Source organism: Oncorhynchus keta, chromosome 26 (assembly GCF_023373465.1).
Source record: "Oncorhynchus keta strain PuntledgeMale-10-30-2019 chromosome 26, Oket_V2, whole genome shotgun sequence".
Taxonomy (NCBI): Eukaryota; Metazoa; Chordata; class Actinopteri; order Salmoniformes; family Salmonidae; genus Oncorhynchus; species Oncorhynchus keta.
The window spans coordinates 39,785,782-39,805,025 of NC_068446.1; the positions used below are offsets into that span (position 1 = coordinate 39,785,782).

The 19,244-nt window shown below is 46.7% G+C and overlaps 1 protein-coding gene across 1 annotated transcript in view; it reads right to left on the reverse strand.

Annotated features, from left to right (window-relative positions):
- Positions 1–19,244, reverse strand: part of LOC118378820 (unconventional myosin-IXAa-like) — a 311,583-nt gene that overhangs the window by 7,050 nt on the left and 285,289 nt on the right. Inside the window, 3 exon segments of the mRNA XM_052480840.1 lie at positions 8,232–8,355; positions 17,045–17,176; positions 17,423–17,528. Coding sequence (XP_052336800.1) covers positions 8,232–8,355; positions 17,045–17,176; positions 17,423–17,528 — 362 coding nt within the window.

A 19,244-nucleotide genomic window follows, 5' to 3' on the forward strand; every position in this document is an offset into this window, starting at 1 on the left:
GTCATTTATACTGTGGATACGGTTGACGAGGGTCATTTATACAGTGACACGGTTGACCAGGGTCATTTATACAGTGATACGGTTGACGAGGGTCATTTATACAGTGATACGGTTGACGAGGGTCATTTATACTGTGGATACGGTTGACGAGGGTCATTTATACAGTGATACGGTTGACGAGGGTCATTTATACAGTGATACGGTTGACGAGGGTCATTTATACAGTGATACGGTTGACGAGGGTCATTTATACAGTGATACGGTTGACGAGGGTCATTTATACAGTGATACAGTTGACGAGGGTCATTTATACAGTGATACGGTTGACGAGGGTCATTTATAGTGATACAGTTGACGAGGGTCATTTATACAGTGATACGGTTGACGAGGGTCATTTATACAGTGATAAGGTTGACGAGGGTCATTTATACAGTGATACGGTTGACGAGGGTCATTTATACTGTGGATACGGTTGACGAGGGTCATTTATACAGTGATACGGTTGACGAGGGTCATTTATACAGTGACACGGTTGACCAGGGTCATTTATACAGTGATACGGTTGACGAGGGTCATTTATACAGTGATACGGTTGACGAGGGTCATTTATACTGTGGATACGGTTGATGAGGGTCATTTATACAGTGATACGGTTGACGAGGGTCATTTATACAGTGATACGGTTGACGAGGGTCATTTATACAGTGATACGGTTGACGAGGGTCATTTATACAGTGATACGGTTGACGAGGGTCATTTATACAGTGATACGGTTGACGAGGGTCATTTATACAGTGATACGGTTGACGAGGGTCATTTATACAGTGATACGGTTGACGAGGGTCATTTATACAGTGATACGGTTGACGAGGGTCATTTATACAGTGATACGGTTGACGAGGGTCATTTATAGTGATACAGTTGACGAGGGTCATTTATACAGTGATACGGTTGACGAGGGTCATTTATACAGTGATAAGGTTGACGAGGGTCATTTATACAGTGATACGGTTGACGAGGGTCATTTATACTGTGATACGGTTGACGAGGGTCATTTATACAGTGATACGGTTGACGAGGGTCATTTATACAGTGATACGGTTGACGAGGGTCATTTATACAGTGATACGGTTGACGAGGGTCATTTATACAGTGATACAGTTGACGAGGGTCATTTATACAGTGATACGGTTGACGAGGGTCATTTATACAGTGATACGGTTGACGAGGGTCATTTATACAGTGATACGGTTGACGAGGGTCATTTATACAGTGATACGGTTGACGAGGGTCATTTATACAGTGATACGGTTGACGAGGGTCATTTATACAGTGATACAGTTGACGAGGGTCATTTATACAGTGATACGGTTGACGAGGGTCATTTATAGTGATACAGTTGACGAGGGTCATTTATACAGTGATACGGTTGACGAGGGTCATTTATACAGTGATAAGGTTGACGAGGGTCATTTATACAGTGATACGGTTGACGAGGGTCATTTATACAGTGATACGGTTGACGAGGGTCATTTATACAGTGATACGGTTGACGAGGGTCATTTATACAGTGATACAGTTGACGAGGGTCATTTATACAGTGATACAGTTGACAAGGGTCATTTATACAGTGATGTGCATATTTTTCTTGACTATTTTTATGCAGCGTTATGACAAAGCTACTTCACGAGTGTTATAAAACCAAAAAACTGTAGCGGACACGCACGCGCACATAGTCATGACCTTTTCACCTGTGTTAGGCTGAGGGTTATTATGTTGTGAAGCAAAAACATATATATTTAAAAAAAATATGTTGTGTTAGCCTTGGGGTTTGGTTTGGTCGGGATGCAACACTTCAAAACAGAAATTAAACAAAGCATGCTAACAGAAACCAACCACTGCTCTGCCTATCTGCTCAACGGCATTAACCACTGCTCTGCCTATCTGTCCAACGAACCAACCACTGCTCTGCATATCTGTCCAACGAACCAACCACTGCTCTGCCTATCTGTCCAACGAACCAACCACTGCTCTGCCTATCTGTCCAACGAACCAACCACTGCTCTGCATATCTGTCCAACGAACCAACCACTGCTCTGCCTATCTGTCCAACAAACCAACCGACGCTCTGCCTATCTGTCCAACGAACCAACCACTGCTCTGCCTATCTGTCCAACGAACCAACCACTGCTCTGCCTATCTGTCCAACGAACCAACCACTGCTCTGCCTATCTGTCCAACGAACCAACCACTGCTCTGCCTATCTGTCCAACGAACCAACCACTGCTCTACCAATCTGTCCAACGAACCAACCACTGCTCTGCCTATTTGTCCAACGAACCAACCACTGCTCTGCCCATCTGTCCAACGAACCAACCACTGCTCTGCCCATCTGTCCAACGAACCAACCACTGCTCTGCCTATTTGTCCAACGAACCAACCACTGCTCTTCCCATCTGTCCAACGAACCAACCACTGCTCTGCCTAACTGTCCAACGAACCAACCACTGCTCTGCCTATCTGTCCAACAAACCAACCACTGCTCTGCATATCTGTCCAATAAACCAACCACTGCTCTGCCCATCTGTCCAACGAACCAACCAACGCTCTGCCCATCTATCCAACGAACCAACCACTGCTCTGCCTATTTGTCCAACAAACCAACCACTGCTCTGCCCATCTGTCCAATGAACCAACCACTGCTCTGCCTATCTGTCCAACGAACAAACCACTGCTCTACCAATCTGTCCAACGAACCAACCACTGCTCTGCCTATTTGTCCAACGAACCAACCACTGCTCTGCCCATCTGTCCAACGAACCAACCACTGCTCTGACCATCTGTCCAACGAACCAACCACTGCTCTGCCTATTTGTCCAACGAACCAACCACTGCTCTTCCCATCTGTCCAACGAACCAACCACTGCTCTGCCTAACTGTCCAACGAACCAACCACTGCTCTGCCTATCTGTCCAACAAACCAACCACTGCTCTGCATATCTGTCCAATAAACCAACCACTGCTCTGCCCATCTGTCCAACGAACCAACCACTGCTCTGCCTATCTGTCCAATAAACCAACCACTGCTCTGCCCATCTGTCCAACGAACCAACCACTGCTCTGCCTATCTGTCCAACGAACCAACCACTGCTCTACCAATCTGTCCAACAAACCAACCACAGGTCTCATTGTTAACAGACACTAAGCACTCCTCTGCCTATCTGTCCAACGAACCAACCACTACTCTGCCTATCTATCCAACAAACCAACCACAGGTCTCATTGTTAACAGACACTAAGCACTCCTCTGCCTATCTGTCCAACAAACCAACCACAGGTCTCATTGTTAACAGACACTAAGCACTCCTCTGCCTATCTGTCCAATGAACCAACCACAGCTCTCATTTCGCTCACGTGACCTAGTAATGACCGTTGACAGTCATCATACATTCATCCTGTTTGTATTAAACACATAATAAATTAAAGGTTGATATTTATTACAAATCAATGGTGCCATCGGTGTGGAGATAGTGCATTTGCAAAGTATTCAGACCCCTTGACTTTTTCCACATTTTGTTACATTACAGCCTTATTCTAAAATTGATTACATTTTTTTGCTCTCATCAATATACGCACACAACCAATACCCCATCATTTATTTTATTTTTTATTTTTTTATTTCACCTTTATTTAACCAGGTAGGCTAGTTGAGAACAAGTTCTCATTTGCAACTGTGACCTGGCCAAGATAAAGCAAAGCAGTTCGACACATACAACAACACAGAGTTACACATGGAATAAACAAACATACCGTCAATAATACAGTGGAAAAAGTCTAAATACAATGTGTGCAAATGAGGTAGGATAAGGGAGGTAAGGCAATAAATAGACCATGGTGGCGAAGGAATTACAAATTAGCAATTACACACTGGAATGGTAGATGTGCAGAAGATGAATGTGCAAGTAGAGATACTGGGGTGCAAAGGAGCAGGATAAATGAATAAATACAGTAGGGGGATGAGGTAGTTGGATGGGCTATTTACAGATGGGCTATTTACAGTGTCCCAGAACCTTTTTAAGTTTGTGCTACAGGATGCACATTTCTGCTTGAAAAAGCTAGCCTCAGCTTTCCTAACTGCCTGTGTATATTGGTTCCTGACTTCCTTGAAATGTTGCATGTCGTGGGGGCTATTCGACGCTAATGCAAAATGCCACAGAATGTTTTTGTGCTGGTCAAGGGCAGTCAGGTCTGGAGAGAACAAAGGGCTATATCTGTTCCTGGTTCTACATTTTTGAATGGGGCATGCTTACTTAAGATGGTGAGGATGGCACTTTTAAAGAATAACCAGGCATCCTCTACTGACGGGATGAGGTCAATATCCTTCCAGGATACCCGGGCCAGGTCGATTAGAAAGGCCTGCTCGCTGAAGTGTTTTAGGGAGCGTTTGACATTGATGAGGGGTGGTCGTTTGACCGCAGACCCATTACGGATGCAGGCAATGAGGCAGTGATCGCTGAGATCTTGGTTGAAAACAGGAGAGGTGTATTTGGAGGGCAAGTTGCTTAGGATGATATCTATGAGGGTGCCCGTGTTTACGGATTTGGGGTTGTACCTGATGGGTACATTTATAATTTGTGTGAGATTGAGGGCATCAAGCTTAGATTGTAGGATGGCCGGGGTGTTAAGCATGTCCCAGTTTAGGTCACCTAGCAGCACGAACTCTGAAGATAGATGGGGGGCAATCAATTCACATATGGTGTCCAGGGAACAGCTGGGGGCTGAGGGTGGTCTATAACAAGCGGCAACGGTGAGAGACTTGTTTCTGGAAAGGTGGATTTTTAAAAGTAGAAGCTCGATTGTTTGAGTTACAGACCTGGATAGTAAGACAGAACTCTGTAGGCTATCTCTGCAGTAGATTGCAACTCCACCCCCTTTGGCAGTTCTATCTTGTCAGAAAATGTTATGGTTAGGGATGGAAATTTCAGGGTTTTTGGTGGTCTTCCTAAGCCAGGATTCAGACACGGCTAGGACATCCGGGTTGGCAGAGGGTGCTAAAGCAGTGAATGAGACACACTTAGGGAGGAGGCTTCTAATGTTAACATGCATGAAAATAATGTCAAAGCAAAAACAGGTTTTTAGAAATGTTTTTTAACACCTCAACGTCAACAGTCAAGAGGCGACTCCAGGATGCTGGTCTTCTAGGCAGAGATGCAAAGAAAAAGCCATATCTCAGACTGGCCAATACAAATAAAAGATTAAGACGGGCAAAAGAACACAGACACTGGACAGAGGAACTCTGCCTAGAAGGCCAGCATCCCGGAGTCGCCTCTTCACTGCTGACATTGAGACTGGTATTTTACATGTACTATTTAATGAAGCTGCCAGTTGATGACTTGTGAGGCGTCTGTTTCTCAAACTAGACACTAATGTACTTGTCCTCTTGCTCAGTTGTGCACCAGGACCGCCCACTCCTCTTTCTACTCTGGTTAGAGACAGCGCTGTTCTGTGAAGGGAGTAGGACACAGCATTGTACCAGATCTTCAGTTTCTTGGCAATTTCTTGCATGGAATAGCCTTCATTTTTCAGAACAAGAATAGACTAACTAGTTTCAGAAGAAAGTTCTTCTGTTTCTGGCCATTTTGAGCCTGTAATCGAACCCACAAATTCTGATTGCTCCAGATACTCAACTAGTCTAAAGAAGGCCAGTTTTATTGCATCTTTAATCAGAACAACAGTTTTCAGCTGTGCTAACATAATTGCAAAAGGGTTTTCTAATGACCAATTAGCCTTGTAAAATGATAAACTTGGATTAGCTAACACAACGTGCCATTGGAATACAGGAGTGATGGTTGCTGATAATGGGCCTCTGTACGCCTATGTAAATATTCCTTTAAAAAAATCTGCCGTTTCTAGCTTCAATAGTAATTTACAACATTAACCATGTCTACACTGTATTTCTGATCAATGTGATGCTATTTTAATGGGCAAAAAATGTGCTTTTCTTTAAAAAACATGGACATTTCTAAGTGACCCCCAACTTTTGAACAGAAGTGTAAGTATTCAGACCCTTTACTCAGTACTCTGTTGAAGCACCTTTGGCAACGATTACAGCTTTGAGTCATCTTGGGTATGACGCTACAAGCTTGGCACACCTGTATTTGGGGAGTTTCTCTCATTCTTCTCTGCAGATCCTCTCAAACTCTGTCAGGTTGGATGTGGAGCATCGTTGCACAGATATTTTCAGGTCTCTCCAAAGATGTTTAATCGGGTTCAAGTCCGGGCTCTGGCTGGGCCACTAAAGGACATTCAGAGACTCGTCCCAAAGCTAAATGGCTATGTGCTTAGGGTCGTTGACCTGTTGGAAGGTGAACCTTCGCCCCAGTCTGAGGTCCTGAGCACTCTGGATCTCTGTACTTTTCTCCGTTCATCTTTCCCTCGATCCTGACTAGTCTCCCAGGCTCTGCCTTTGAAAACCATCCCCACAGCATGATGCTGCCACCCCCATGCTTGACCGTAGGGATGGTGCCTTGGCAATTGGCATTCAAGACAAAGTGTTCGATCTTGGTTTCATCAGACCAGAGATTATTGTTTCTCATGGTCTGAGAATCCTTTAGGTGCCTTTTGACAAACTCAACGCGGGCTGTCATGTGCCTTTTACTGAAGAGTGGCTTCCATCTGGCCACTCTACCATAAAGACCTGATTGGTGGAGTGCTGTAGATGTGGTCTTTTTTTATGTGCAAAAATGTTTTAAAAAAAGGTTTTACTCATTGTGGGGTATTGTGGGGTATTGTGTGAAGATTAAGTAAAACATTTATTTTAGAATAATAAATCTGTAACGTAACAAAATGTGGAAAGAGGGAAGGAGACTGAATAGTTTCTGAACGCATTGTACGTGACAAGCTGAGTATGACACAAAGACCATGTTCTGTGGAAAATAAATATAAAGAGAAAGGGAGGATGAAGACAGACAGAGGTGCAGCGAGAAGGACCGAGAGGGGAGAGGGACAGCGAGAAGGACCGAGAGGAGAGAGAGAGAGAGAGAAGGGAGAGAGGGGACAGAGGAGGGACAGCGAGAAGGACCGAGAGGAGAGAGAGAGAGAGAAGGGAGAGAGGGGACAGAGGAGGGAGAGGGAGAAGGGAGAGAGGGGAGGGAGAAAGAGAGGAGATTGAGAGAGCGAGAAGGAGGGAGAGAGAGGTGGGAGAGGAGATTGAGAGAGGATAGAGAGGAGGGAAAGAGAGAAGGGGAAAGAGAGAAGGGCAGTGAGAGAGGACGGAGATAGAGGAGGGAGAGAGAAGGATTGAGAGAGAAAAAAAAAGAAGAGATGGCATTGTGAGGGTATGCAGAACTGACTGTCAGCACCACAGATAAATGGGCTAACAGGACTGGTTGATTGACAGCGCCACAGATAAATGGGCTAACAGGACTGGTTGCTTGACAGCGCCACAGATAAATGGGCTAACAGGACTGGTTGATTGACAGCACCACAGATAAATGGGCTAACAGGACTGGTTGATTGACAGCGCCACAGATAAATGGGCTAACAGGACTGGTTGATTGACAGCGCCACAGACAAATGGGCTAACAGGACTGGTTGATTGACAGCGCCACAGACAAATGGGCTAACAGGACTGGTTGATTGACAGCGCCACAGACAAATGGGCTAACAGGACTGGTTGATTGACAGCGCCACAAACAAATGGGCTAACAGGACTGGTTGATTGACAGCGCCACAGACAAATGGGCTAACAGGACTGGTTGATTGACAGCTCCACAGACAAATGGGCTAACAGGACTGGGTGTGGTCACATGGAGTATATACTAAGAATACATACCGGAGTGGTCGTGCGGGTTATGCCAATAAACTTAACAGCGATTAGTACAGGTTTCTGGAGTGGGGTAAGGGGAGAATAGGGTTAGAGGGAGTAACCTTCGTTGGAGGACATTACATTGTGTGAGAGGAATTAAGGGTTAAAGGTTTAAAGTCAACCACTGGAAGACAGAGAGGGAGGTCTATGATGACCTCAGTCAGAGGGTAAGGTTACATTTCTCCTCACACGAGACCCCTGGGTCGTGTTCATTAGGTTATGACGACAGAAAACGCTTTAAAACATTTTGCAATGAAAATGAGCCCCTCTTATTGGACAAGTCCAGAAAGTTCCTTCAATTTTCTGTCTGTTTTCTTCCATTTGATGCCTAATGAATACAACCCCCTGTTGTCCTGGTGCCTTACCATGGACTTCCTGATGTGTGTCAGTCTGCTCTTGGCCTTGTTCTCAGCAAACTCCAGACTGTTGATGTCCTTCAGTCTGGCCCTGTACTTATCCATCTGTTCTCCGATGATCAGCTCCACACACCTAGAGGAGCACAGGCAGAATGAGTCAGCTCCACACACCTAGAGGAGGACAGGCAGAATGAGTCAGCTCCTCACACCTAGAGGAGGACAGGCAGAATGAGTCAGCTCCTCACACCTAGAGGAGCACAGGCAGAATGAGTCAGCTCCTCACACCTAGAGGAGCACAGGCAGAATGAGTCAGCTCCTCACACCTAGAGGAGCACAGGCAGAATGAGTCAGCTCCTCACACCTAGAGGAGCACAGGCAGAATGAGTCAGCTCCTCACACCAAGAGGAGCACAGGCAGAATGAGTCAGCTCCTCACACCTAGAGGAGGACAGGCAGAATGAGTCAGCTCCTCACACCTAGAGGAGCACAGGCAGAATGAGTCAGCTCCTCACACCTAGAGGAGCACAGGCAGAATGAGTCAGCTCCTCACACCAAGAGGAGCACAGGCAGAATGAGTCAGCTCCTCACACCTAGAGGAGCACAGGCAGAATGAGTCAGCTCCTAGAGGAGGACAGGCAGAATGAGTCAGCTCCTCACACCTAGAGGAGCACAGGCAGAATGAGTCAGCTCCTCACACCTAGAGGAGGACAGGCAGAATGAGTCAGCTCCTAGAGGAGGACAGGCAGAATGAGTCAGCTCCTCACACCTAGAGGAGCACAGGCAGAATGAGTCAGCTCCTCACACCTAGAGGAGCACAGGCAGAATGAGTCAGCTCCTCACACCTAGAGGAGCACAGGCAGAATGAGTCAGCTCCTCACACCTAGAGGAGCACAGGCAGAATGAGTCAGCTCCTCACACCTAGAGGAGCACAGGCAGAATGAGTCAGCTCCTCACACCTAGAGGAGCACAGGCAGAATGAGTCAGCTCCTCACACCTAGAGGAGCACAGGCAGAATGAGTCAGCTCCTCACACCTAGAGGAGCACAGGCAGAATGAGTCAGCTCCTCACACCTAGAGGAGGCACAGGCAGAATGAGTCAGCTCCTCACACCTAGAGGAGGACAGGCAGAATGAGTCAGCTCCACACACCTAGAGGAGGACAGGCAGAATGAGTCAGCTCCTCACACCTAGAGGAGGACAGGCAGAATGAGTCAGCTCCACAAACCTAGAGGAGCACAGGCAGAATGAGTCAGCTCCTCACACCAAGAGGAGGACAGGCATAATGAGTCAGCTCCTCACACCAAGAGGAGGACAGGCAAAATGAGTCAGCTCCACACACCTAGAGGAGCACAGGCAGAATGAGTCAGCTCCTCACACCAAGAGGAGGACAGGCAGAATGAGTCAGCTCCTCACACCTAGAGGAGCACAGGCAGAATGAGTCAGCTCCTCACACCTAGAGGAGGACAGGCAGAATGAGTCAGCTCCTCACACCTAGAGGAGGACAGGCAGAATGAGTCAGCTCCTCACACCTAGAGGAGGACAGGCAGAATGAGTCAGCTCCTCACACCTAGAGGAGCACAGGCAGAATGAGTCAGCTCCTCACACCTAGAGGAGCACAGGCAGAATGAGTCAGCTCCTCACACCAAGAGGAGGACAGGCAGAATGAGTCAGCTCCTCACACCAAGAGGAGGACAGGCAGAATGAGTCAGCTCCTCACACCTAGAGGAGCACAGGCAGAATGAGTCAGCTCCTCACACCTAGAGGAGCACAGGCAGAATGAGTCAGCTCCACACACCTAGAGGAGCACAGGCAGAATGAGTCAGCTCCTCACACCAAGAGGAGGACAGGCAGAATGAGTCAGCTCCTCACACCAAGAGGAGGACAGGCAGAATGAGTCAGCTCCTCACACCTAGAGGAGGACAGGCAGAATGAGTGAGCTCATTTACATTTACATTTAAGCACAGGCAGACTGAGTGAGCTCCTTATCCAGAGGAGCTTACAAATTGGTCAGCATTCACCTTATGACATCCAGTGGAACAGCCACTTTACAATAGTGCATCTAAATATTTTAAAGGGGGGGGGGGGTGAGAAGGATTACTTTATCCTATCCTAGCTCCTCACACCTAGAGGAGCACAGGCAGAATGAGTCAGCTCCTCACACCTAGAGGAGGACAGGCAGAATGAGTCAGCTCCTCACACCTAGAGGAGGACAGGCAGAATGAGTCAGCTCCTCACACCTAGAGGAGGACAGGCAGAATGAGTGAGCTCCTCACACCTAGAGGAGGACAGGCAGAATGAGTCAGCTCCTCACACCTAGAGGACAGGCAGAATGAGTCAGCTCCTCACACCTAGAGGAGGACAGGCAGAATGAGTCAGCTCCTCACAGGAGGAGCACAGGCAGAATGAGTCAGCTCCTCACACCTAGAGGAGCACAGGCAGAATGAGTCAGCTCCTCACACCTAGAGGAGCACAGGCAGAATGAGTCAGCTCTCACCTAGAGGAGGACAGGCAGAATGAGTCAGCTCCTCACACCTAGAGGAGGCACAGGCAGAATGAGTCAGCTCACACCTAGAGGAGCACAGGCAGAATGAGTCAGCTCACACCTAGAGGATGACAGGCAGAATGAGTCAACTCACACCTAGAGGAGGACATGGCAGAATGAGTCAGCTCCTAGAGGATGACAGGCAGAATAAGTCAGCTCCTAGTGGAGGACAGGCAGAATGAGTCAGCTCACACCTAGAGGATGACAGGCAGAATGAGTCAGCTCCTCACACCTAGAGGAGCACAGGCAGAATGAGTCAGCTCCTCACACCTTGAGGAGGACAGGTAGAATGAGTCAGCTCACACCTAGAGGATGACAGGCAGAATGAGTCAGCTCCTCACACCTAGAGGAGGACAGGCAGAATGATTCAGCTCCTAGAGGAGGACAGGCAGAATGAGTCAGCTCATTTCACATTTAGATTTAGGACAGGCAGAATCCAGAGCGAGTCAGCATTCCCTTATGATGACAGACAGAATTTACAATAGTGCATCTAAACTTTTAGGGGATGACAGGAGAATGAGTCAGCTCTTTGAAGAGGACAGGAGAATGAGTCAGCTCCTCACACCTAGAGGAGGACAGGCAGAATGAGTCAGCTCCTGAGGATGACAGACAGAATGAGTCAGCTCCTAGAGGAGGACAGGCAGAATATGAGTCAGCTCCTCACACCTCGAGGAGGACAGGCAGAATGAGTCAGCTCCTAGAAGATGACAGGCAGAATGAGTCAGCTCCTGAGGATGACAGGCAGAATGAGTCAGCTCCTGAGGATGACAGGCAGAATGAGTCAGCTCCTAGAGGAGGACAGGCAGAGTGAGTCAGCTCCTCACACCTCGAGGAGGACAGGCAGAATGAGTCAGCTCCTAGAGGAGCACAGGCAGAATGAGTCAGCTCACACCTAGAGGAGGACAGGCAGAATGAGTCAGCTCCTAGAGGAGGAAAGGCAGAATGAGTCAGCTCCTAGAGGAGGACAGGCAGAATGAGTCAGCTCCTCACACCTAGAGGAGGAAAGGCAGAATGAGTCAGCTCCTAGAGGAGGACAGGCAGAATGAGTCAGCTCCTGAGGATGACACACAGAATGAGTCAACTCCTAGAGGAGGACATGGCAGAATGAGTCAGCTCCTAGAGGATGACAGGCAGAATAAGTTAGCTCCTAGTGGAGGACAGGCAGAATGAGTCAGCTCCTAGAGGATGACAGGCAGAATGAGTCAGCTCCTCACACCTTGAGGAGGACAGGTAGAATGAGTCAGCTCCTAGAGGAGGACAGGCAGAATGAGTCAGCTCCTAGAGGAGGACAGGCAGAATGAGTCAGCTCCTAGAGGAGGACAGGCAGAATGAGTCAGCTCATCTAGAGGAGGACAGGCAGAATGAGTCAGCTCCTAGAGGAGGACAGGCAGAATGAGTCAGCTCCTAGAGGAGGACAGGCAGAATGAGTCAGCTCCTAGAGGAGGACAGGCAGAATGAGTCAGCTCCTAGAGGAGGACAGGCAGAATGAGTCAGCTCCTAGAGGAGGACAGGCAGAATGAGTCAGCTCCTGAGGATGACAGACAGAACGAGTCAACTCCTAGAGGATGACAGGCAGAATGAGTCAGCTCTTTGAAGAGGACAGGGAGAATGAGTCAGCATCTCACACCTAGTGGAGGAAAGGCAGAATGAGTCAGCTCCTAGAGGAGGACAGGCAGGAGTCAGCTCCTCACACCTCAGAGGACAGGCAGAATGAGTCAGCTCCACACACCTAGAGGAGGACAGGCAGAATGAGTCAGCTCCTGAGGATGACAGGCAGAATGAGTCAGCTCCTGAGGAGGACAGGCAGAATGAGTCAGCTCCTAGAGGAGGACAGGCAGAATGAGTCAGCTCCAGGAGAGGAGGACAGGCAGAATGAGTCAGCTCCTGAGGAGAGGAGGACAGGCAGAATGAGTCAGCTCCTGAGGAGGACAGGCAGAATGAGTCAGCTCCTGAGGATGACAGGCAGAATGAGTCAGCTCCTGAGGAGGACAGGCAGAATGAGTCAGCTCCTGAGGAGGACAGGCAGAATGAGTCAGCTCCTGAGGAGGACAGGCAGAATGAGTCAGCTCCTCAGCTCCTAGAGGAGGACAGGCAGAATGAGTCAGCTCCTAGAGGATGACAGCAGAATGAGTCAGCTCCTAGAAGATGACAGGCAGAATGAGTCAGCTCCTGAGGATGACAGGCAGAATGAGTCAGCTCCTAGAGGATGACAGGCAGAATGAGTCAGCTCTTTGAAGATGACAGGAGAATGAGTCAGCTCACACCTGTGGATGACAGGCAGAATGAGTCAGCTCCTGAGGATGACAGGCAGAATGAGTCAGCTCCTCACAGAAGATGACAGGCAGAATGAGTCAGCTCCTGAGGATGACAGGCAGAATGAGTCAGCTCCTCACAGAGGAGAACAGGCAGAATGAGTCAGCTCCTCACAGAGGAGGACAGGCAGAATGAGTCATATTATAGAGGAGGACAGGCAGAATGAGTCAGCTCCTAGAGGAGGACAGGCAGAATAAGTTAGCTCCTAGAGGAGGACAGGCAGAATGAGTCAGCTCCTAGAGGAGGACAGGCAGAATGAGTCAGCTCCTAGAGGAGGACAGGCAGAATGAGCAACCAGTGAATAAGGTGACTTCTGTTGCTCAATCTATAATTTAGAAATGATTATTGATATTGTCTTATAGGAACTGATTGCAGTCTGAAGGGATCTGCAACAGAAATAACAGTCACTCATCTGATGAATTAAAGCTATTGAGGTACGTCCGTTGTCACTTCCATTGTTTACACAGTTGCAACTATTCGGTTTATCAAGAGAAGTAGTTTAAGGCCCAGTTCTCTGTGACATTTTAGAGACACATTTGCATCCTGTAAGCCCACACGCACACACACACACACACACACACACACACACACACACACACACACACACACACACACACACACACACACACACACGGAGCACAAAGGAGAATGAACAGTGAGAGAGAATTGACATTGACCAAGGAAAAGAAGAATAAGAACAAAAATAAATACATTTGGACTGGAATTTACATAAAGGCTAAATATGTTAAATGTTGAAGGCTGAAAGCCTTGGGAAATGGACCAAGGGAGATAGTAAAGGAGGATTGAAGTAATGCAGTTAAATGGTTAACAATGTAATGTTGTTTGCTTTAAGGTATGATGCATATAGACTATGTTGGTTAAGCTTGGCGGAACAAGGCCTTAGGGCGAGTAGGAGGTTGATAATGAAAGGTTACAATGTTGAAATTATGAAAGGTTTAAGTTGGTGAAGGTTTAAGTTGGTGAAGGTTTAAGTTGGTGAAGGTTTAAGATGGTGAAGGTTTAAGTTGGTGAAGGTTTAAGTTGGTGAAGGTTTAAGTTGGTGAAGGTTTAAGTTGGTGAAGGTTTAAGTTGGTGAAGGTTTAAGTTGGTGAAGGTTTAAGTTGGTGAAGGTTTAAGTTGGTGAAGGTTTAAGTTGGTGAAGGTTTAAGATGTAATGGTAGTTAATACGTTGGGTTGGAGTAGCATTATAATAGAGCCAAGTAGTCAATGGTAATGTTTTAAAAGTTATTGATAATGGAATGTACTAAATTGTGCTAGCTTGCATAGGAAATTCCGTGGTCAGAGCGGCCAGGATTAGGCATCCTGTCAAGGCGGGCATACTGCAAAAGAGAACATCCTGCCTAACAGGATGTTAACCACTGAATGCGTCATCGGAGATGGTGTAAACCACTATGAGAAAGGAAGATCAAGGGTATAAAAGGGGGAAAACCTGTCGACTGCAGGAACAAGGTTTTTTGCTGTAGCTTTTTAAATTACAATACATTTTTGACTTTCCTTATTATACTTATATTTACATTTGTATTACATGCAGTTAAAGTAAACATCTAGGAGGAATCCTTAAGAATACCTCATTGATATTAAAGAAGTCTCGAGGTATTGCTCTCCTGAGGTAGAGTACCTCATGATAAGCTGTATACCACACAATCTACCAAGAGTTCTCATCTATATTATTTGTAGCCGTCTATTTACCACCGCAAACCAATGCTGGCACTAAGTCCGCACTCAACGAGATGTATAAGGCCATAAGCAAACAAGAAAATGCTCACACAGAAGTGGTGCTGAAGTGGTGCTTACAAGCAAAAACTAAAGCAGGAAGCACCAGTGATTTGCTTAATACGGAAGTGGTCAGATGACGCGGATGCTACGCTACAGAACTGTTTTGCTAGTACAGGCTGGAATATGTTCTGGTATTCATCCAATGTCATTGAGGAGTATACCACCACAGTCACCGGCTTCATCAATAAGTGCATCGACGACGTCGTCCCCACAGTGACCGTACGTACATAACCCAACCAGAAGCCATGGATTACAGGCAACATCCTCATCGAGCTAAATGCTAGAGCTGCCACTTTCGAGGAGTGGGACACAAATGTGGACACTTATAAGAAATCCCGCTACGCCCTCAGACGATCCATCAAACAGGCAAAGCGTCAATACAGGATTAAGATGGAATCCTGCTACACCAGCTCTGACGCTCGTTGGATGTGGCAGGGCTTGAAAACTATTACAGATACAAAGGGAAACCGAGCCACGAGCTGCCCAGTGACACGAGCCTACCAGACAAGCTAAATGCCTTTTACGCTCGCTTCGAGGCAAGCAACACTGACGCATGCATGAGAGCACCAGCTGTTCCAGACGACTGTGTGATCATGCTCTCCGTAGCCGATGTGAGCAAGACCTTTAAACCTTTCAACATTCACAAGAACGCAGGGGCAGACGGATTACCAGGACGTGTACTAATAGCATGTGTAGACCAACTGGCAAGTGTCTTCACTGACATTTTCAACATCTCCCTGACTGAGTCTGTAATACCTACATGTTTCAAGTAGACCACCATAGTCCCAGTGCCCATTGAAGCGATGGTAACCTGCCTAAATGACTACTGCCCCGTAGCACTCATGTCGTTAACCATGAAGTGGTTCGAAAGGCTGGTTATGGCTCACATCAGCAGCAACCTCCCGGAAACCCTAGACCCACTCCAATTCGCATACCACTCCAACAGATCCACAGACGACACAATCTCAATCGCACTCCACACTGCCCTTTCCCACCTTCCAGGTGGGAACACCTTTGTGAGAATGCTGTTCATTGACTAGAGTTCAGCGTTCAACACCATAGTGCCCACAAAGCACATCACTAAACTAAGGACCCTGGCCCCCATTAACATCAACGGGCTGTAGTGGAGCGGGTCGAGAGTTTCAAGTTCCTTGGTGTCCACATCACCAATGAACTAACATGGTCCAAACTCACCAAGACAGTCGTGAAGAGGGCACGACAAAACCTTTTCTCCCTCGGGAGACTGAAAAGACTTGGCATGGGTCCCCAAATCCTCAAAAGGTTATACAGCTGCATCACCGAGAGTTCAATTACTGCCTGGTATGACAACAGCTCGGCATCTGACCGTAAGGCACTACAGATGGTAGTGCGTACGGCCCAGTACAGTGATTTGATAGACGTGTGTTTTTAGACAATGTCTGAGGGGGGAGCCAAAACAAAATGTTGATAGAGTTGCAGATGGACCGTTTGTTATTAAATATGTAAAATAAAACTAACTGTAACTGTAAAAAATATTTTGTTGGCATAGCAATAAGGGTTTAGTAGAGGGCACTGAAGGTGTCTATCAATTCAATGTACTGTCGATGGTTGCCTATCATTGATTGGTGATATTGATTGATTGATTTGTGATTCTTTTATGCCTGTTTCTGATATTTGGGGAAAAAAACTGCTTTATTGTTCTTGAAACTCTATGTCGTCAAAGAGTCATACAAGTGCATGACGTTTTACTCTAGGTTTCTGAAAGAGGCTGGATTCATTTAGGATTTTGTTTTGCATCTGGTTAATTAGCCTATCGGGGACCAGATATCGGGGACCCGAGTGGCTGGTATAAAGTAACCTAACCTGAGGGACTCGACTTCAGGGATAGCCCACTCTACTGTAAGGCCATTAATGTTGAGTTTGAGGAACAGTCCCTGTATCCAGGCTCAGTGGTAGTAGGGCAGAGCGGCATCGATCAGATCTGTAGGGGCAAGAAATAACCTTGACCTTAACACTGATAGCAACAACAACCACAGCAGAGACGTTGGCTGTGTCTACAGCTGTCGCAATAGAGAGACAGAGGGAGAGACATAGACAGACAGAGGTTGTTTACTATGACTCTGGTCCTGGAGTTCTGCCTTCCAGAACCAGGAACCACGAGCCCTGTGTGAGAAGCACCATGAGGGAGTCTTACGCGGTGGTCTTGCCGATGTCCTGGACACTCTGCAGGGGGTCGATGGTGTCGGGGCAGCGGAGGATGCAGGGGGCGAACACGATGGCTAGGGCATTGGCCGACATACGGTTGGTGTCTTCCTGAAGGGCGATCCTGGAAGACCACACACACGTCAGAGGGGGGTGCAAAAAAACTGTAGAAAACTGTCAAATAGTTTCTTCAATGTCAAAACTGGTATGCAGTGGACGCCAACTTCCCTCCACTCTCCCACACTGCCCGTCATTTAGAATCATTGGTGTATCATTGACTGGAGGGAGTTTGTGCACACTTTGGGAGAAGGGTGGATAATTGGGACGCAGCCAGTGAGAGGACATCCTGTTTCCTATGAGACCCACTCACCTGACCAGGTGGAAGATGAGGCGCTCCAGGGTACTCAGGTGGGTTCTGCTGAGCAGGTCGATCACAGAGTACACCCCTCGGATTACTTCCTTCTGGTCTGGCTGGCCTGCATGGGGGACACCCCCCCCCCCCCAAATAAATACAATTACTTCCTGCTTTTACTTCCTGCTTTTATTTCCTGCTTTTATTTCCTGCTTCACTCCTATGGCGACACAGACATTATAACTTTATAATATATTATATATGTAGATTTATACAGTGCATTTGGAAAGTATTGTTTTTAATACATTTGCTAAAATAAAAAATAAAACGCTTTTTTTTTTCGCTTTGTCCTTTTGGGGTATTGTGTGTAGATTGATGAGGAATTGTTATTTAGTTAATACATGGTAGAATAAGGCTGTAACAAAAAGTTAAGAGGTCTGAACAAATCGATTCAAATTTGATTGGTCACATACACATATTTAGCAGATTTTATTGCGGATGTAGCGAAATGGAGTGATGCATCAGATGACTAGGCCTCCACAATCACAAATGAGTAGGGACAGTACAGACTACTAGTCAAAAGTTTGGACACACCTCCTCATTCAAGGGTTTTTATTTGTTTTTGCTATTTTCTACATTGTATAATAATAGTTAAGACATCAAAACTATGAAATAACACATATGGAATCATGTAGTAACCAAAAAAAAGTTAAACAAATCAAAATATATTTTATATCTTAGTTTCTTCAAAGTAGCCACCCTTTGCCTTGATGACAGCTTTGCTCACTCTTGGCATTCTCTCAACCAGCTTCATAAGGAATGCTTTTCCAACAGTCTTGAAGGAGCTCCCACATATGCTGAGCACTTGTTGGCTGCTTTTCATTCACTCTGCAGTCCAACTCATCCCAAACCATCTCAAATGGGTTGAGGTCGGGTGATTGTGGAGGCCAGGTCATCTGATGCAGCACTCCGTCACTCTCCTTGGTCAAGTAGCCCTTACACAGCCTGGAGGTGTGTTTTAGGTCATTGTCATGTTGATTACAAATGATAGTCCCACTAAGAGCAAACCAGTTGGGAAGGCGTTTCGCTACAGAATGCTGTGGTAGCCATGCTGGTTAAATGTGCCTTGAATTCTAAATAAATCTCTGACAGTGTCACCAGCAAAGCACCCCCACACCATAACACCTCCTCCTCCATGCTTCACGGTGGGAACCACACATACAGAGATCATCCGTTCACATACTCTGCGTCTCACAAAGACACAGCGCTTGTAACCCAAAATCTCAAATTTGGACTCATAAGACCCAGGGACAGATTTCCACTGGTCTAGTTTCCATTGCTCGTGTTTCTTGGCCCAAGCAAGTCTCTTCTTCTCATTGGTGTCCTTTAGTAGTAGTTTCAGTGCAGCAATTTGACCACGAAGGCCTGATTCCCGTAGTCTTCTCTGAACAGTTGATGTTGAGATGTGTCTGTTACTTGAACTCTGTGAAACATTTATTTGGGCTGCAATCTGAGGTGCAGTTAACTCTAATGAACTTATCCTCTGCAGCAGAGGTAAGTCTGGGTCTTCCTTTCCTGTGGTGGTCCTCATGAGAGGTTTCCTCATAGCGCTTGATGGTTTTTGCTACTGCACAAAGTTCTTGAAATTTTCCGCATTGATTGACCTTCATGTCTCAAAGTAATGATAGACTGTCGTTTCGATATGCTTATTTGAGCTTGGTCTTTTACCAAATAGGATTATCTTCTGTATACCACCCTTACTTTACCTCACAATACAACTGATTGGCTCAAACCCATTAAGAAGGAAAGAAATTCCACAAATGAACTTTTAACAAAGCAC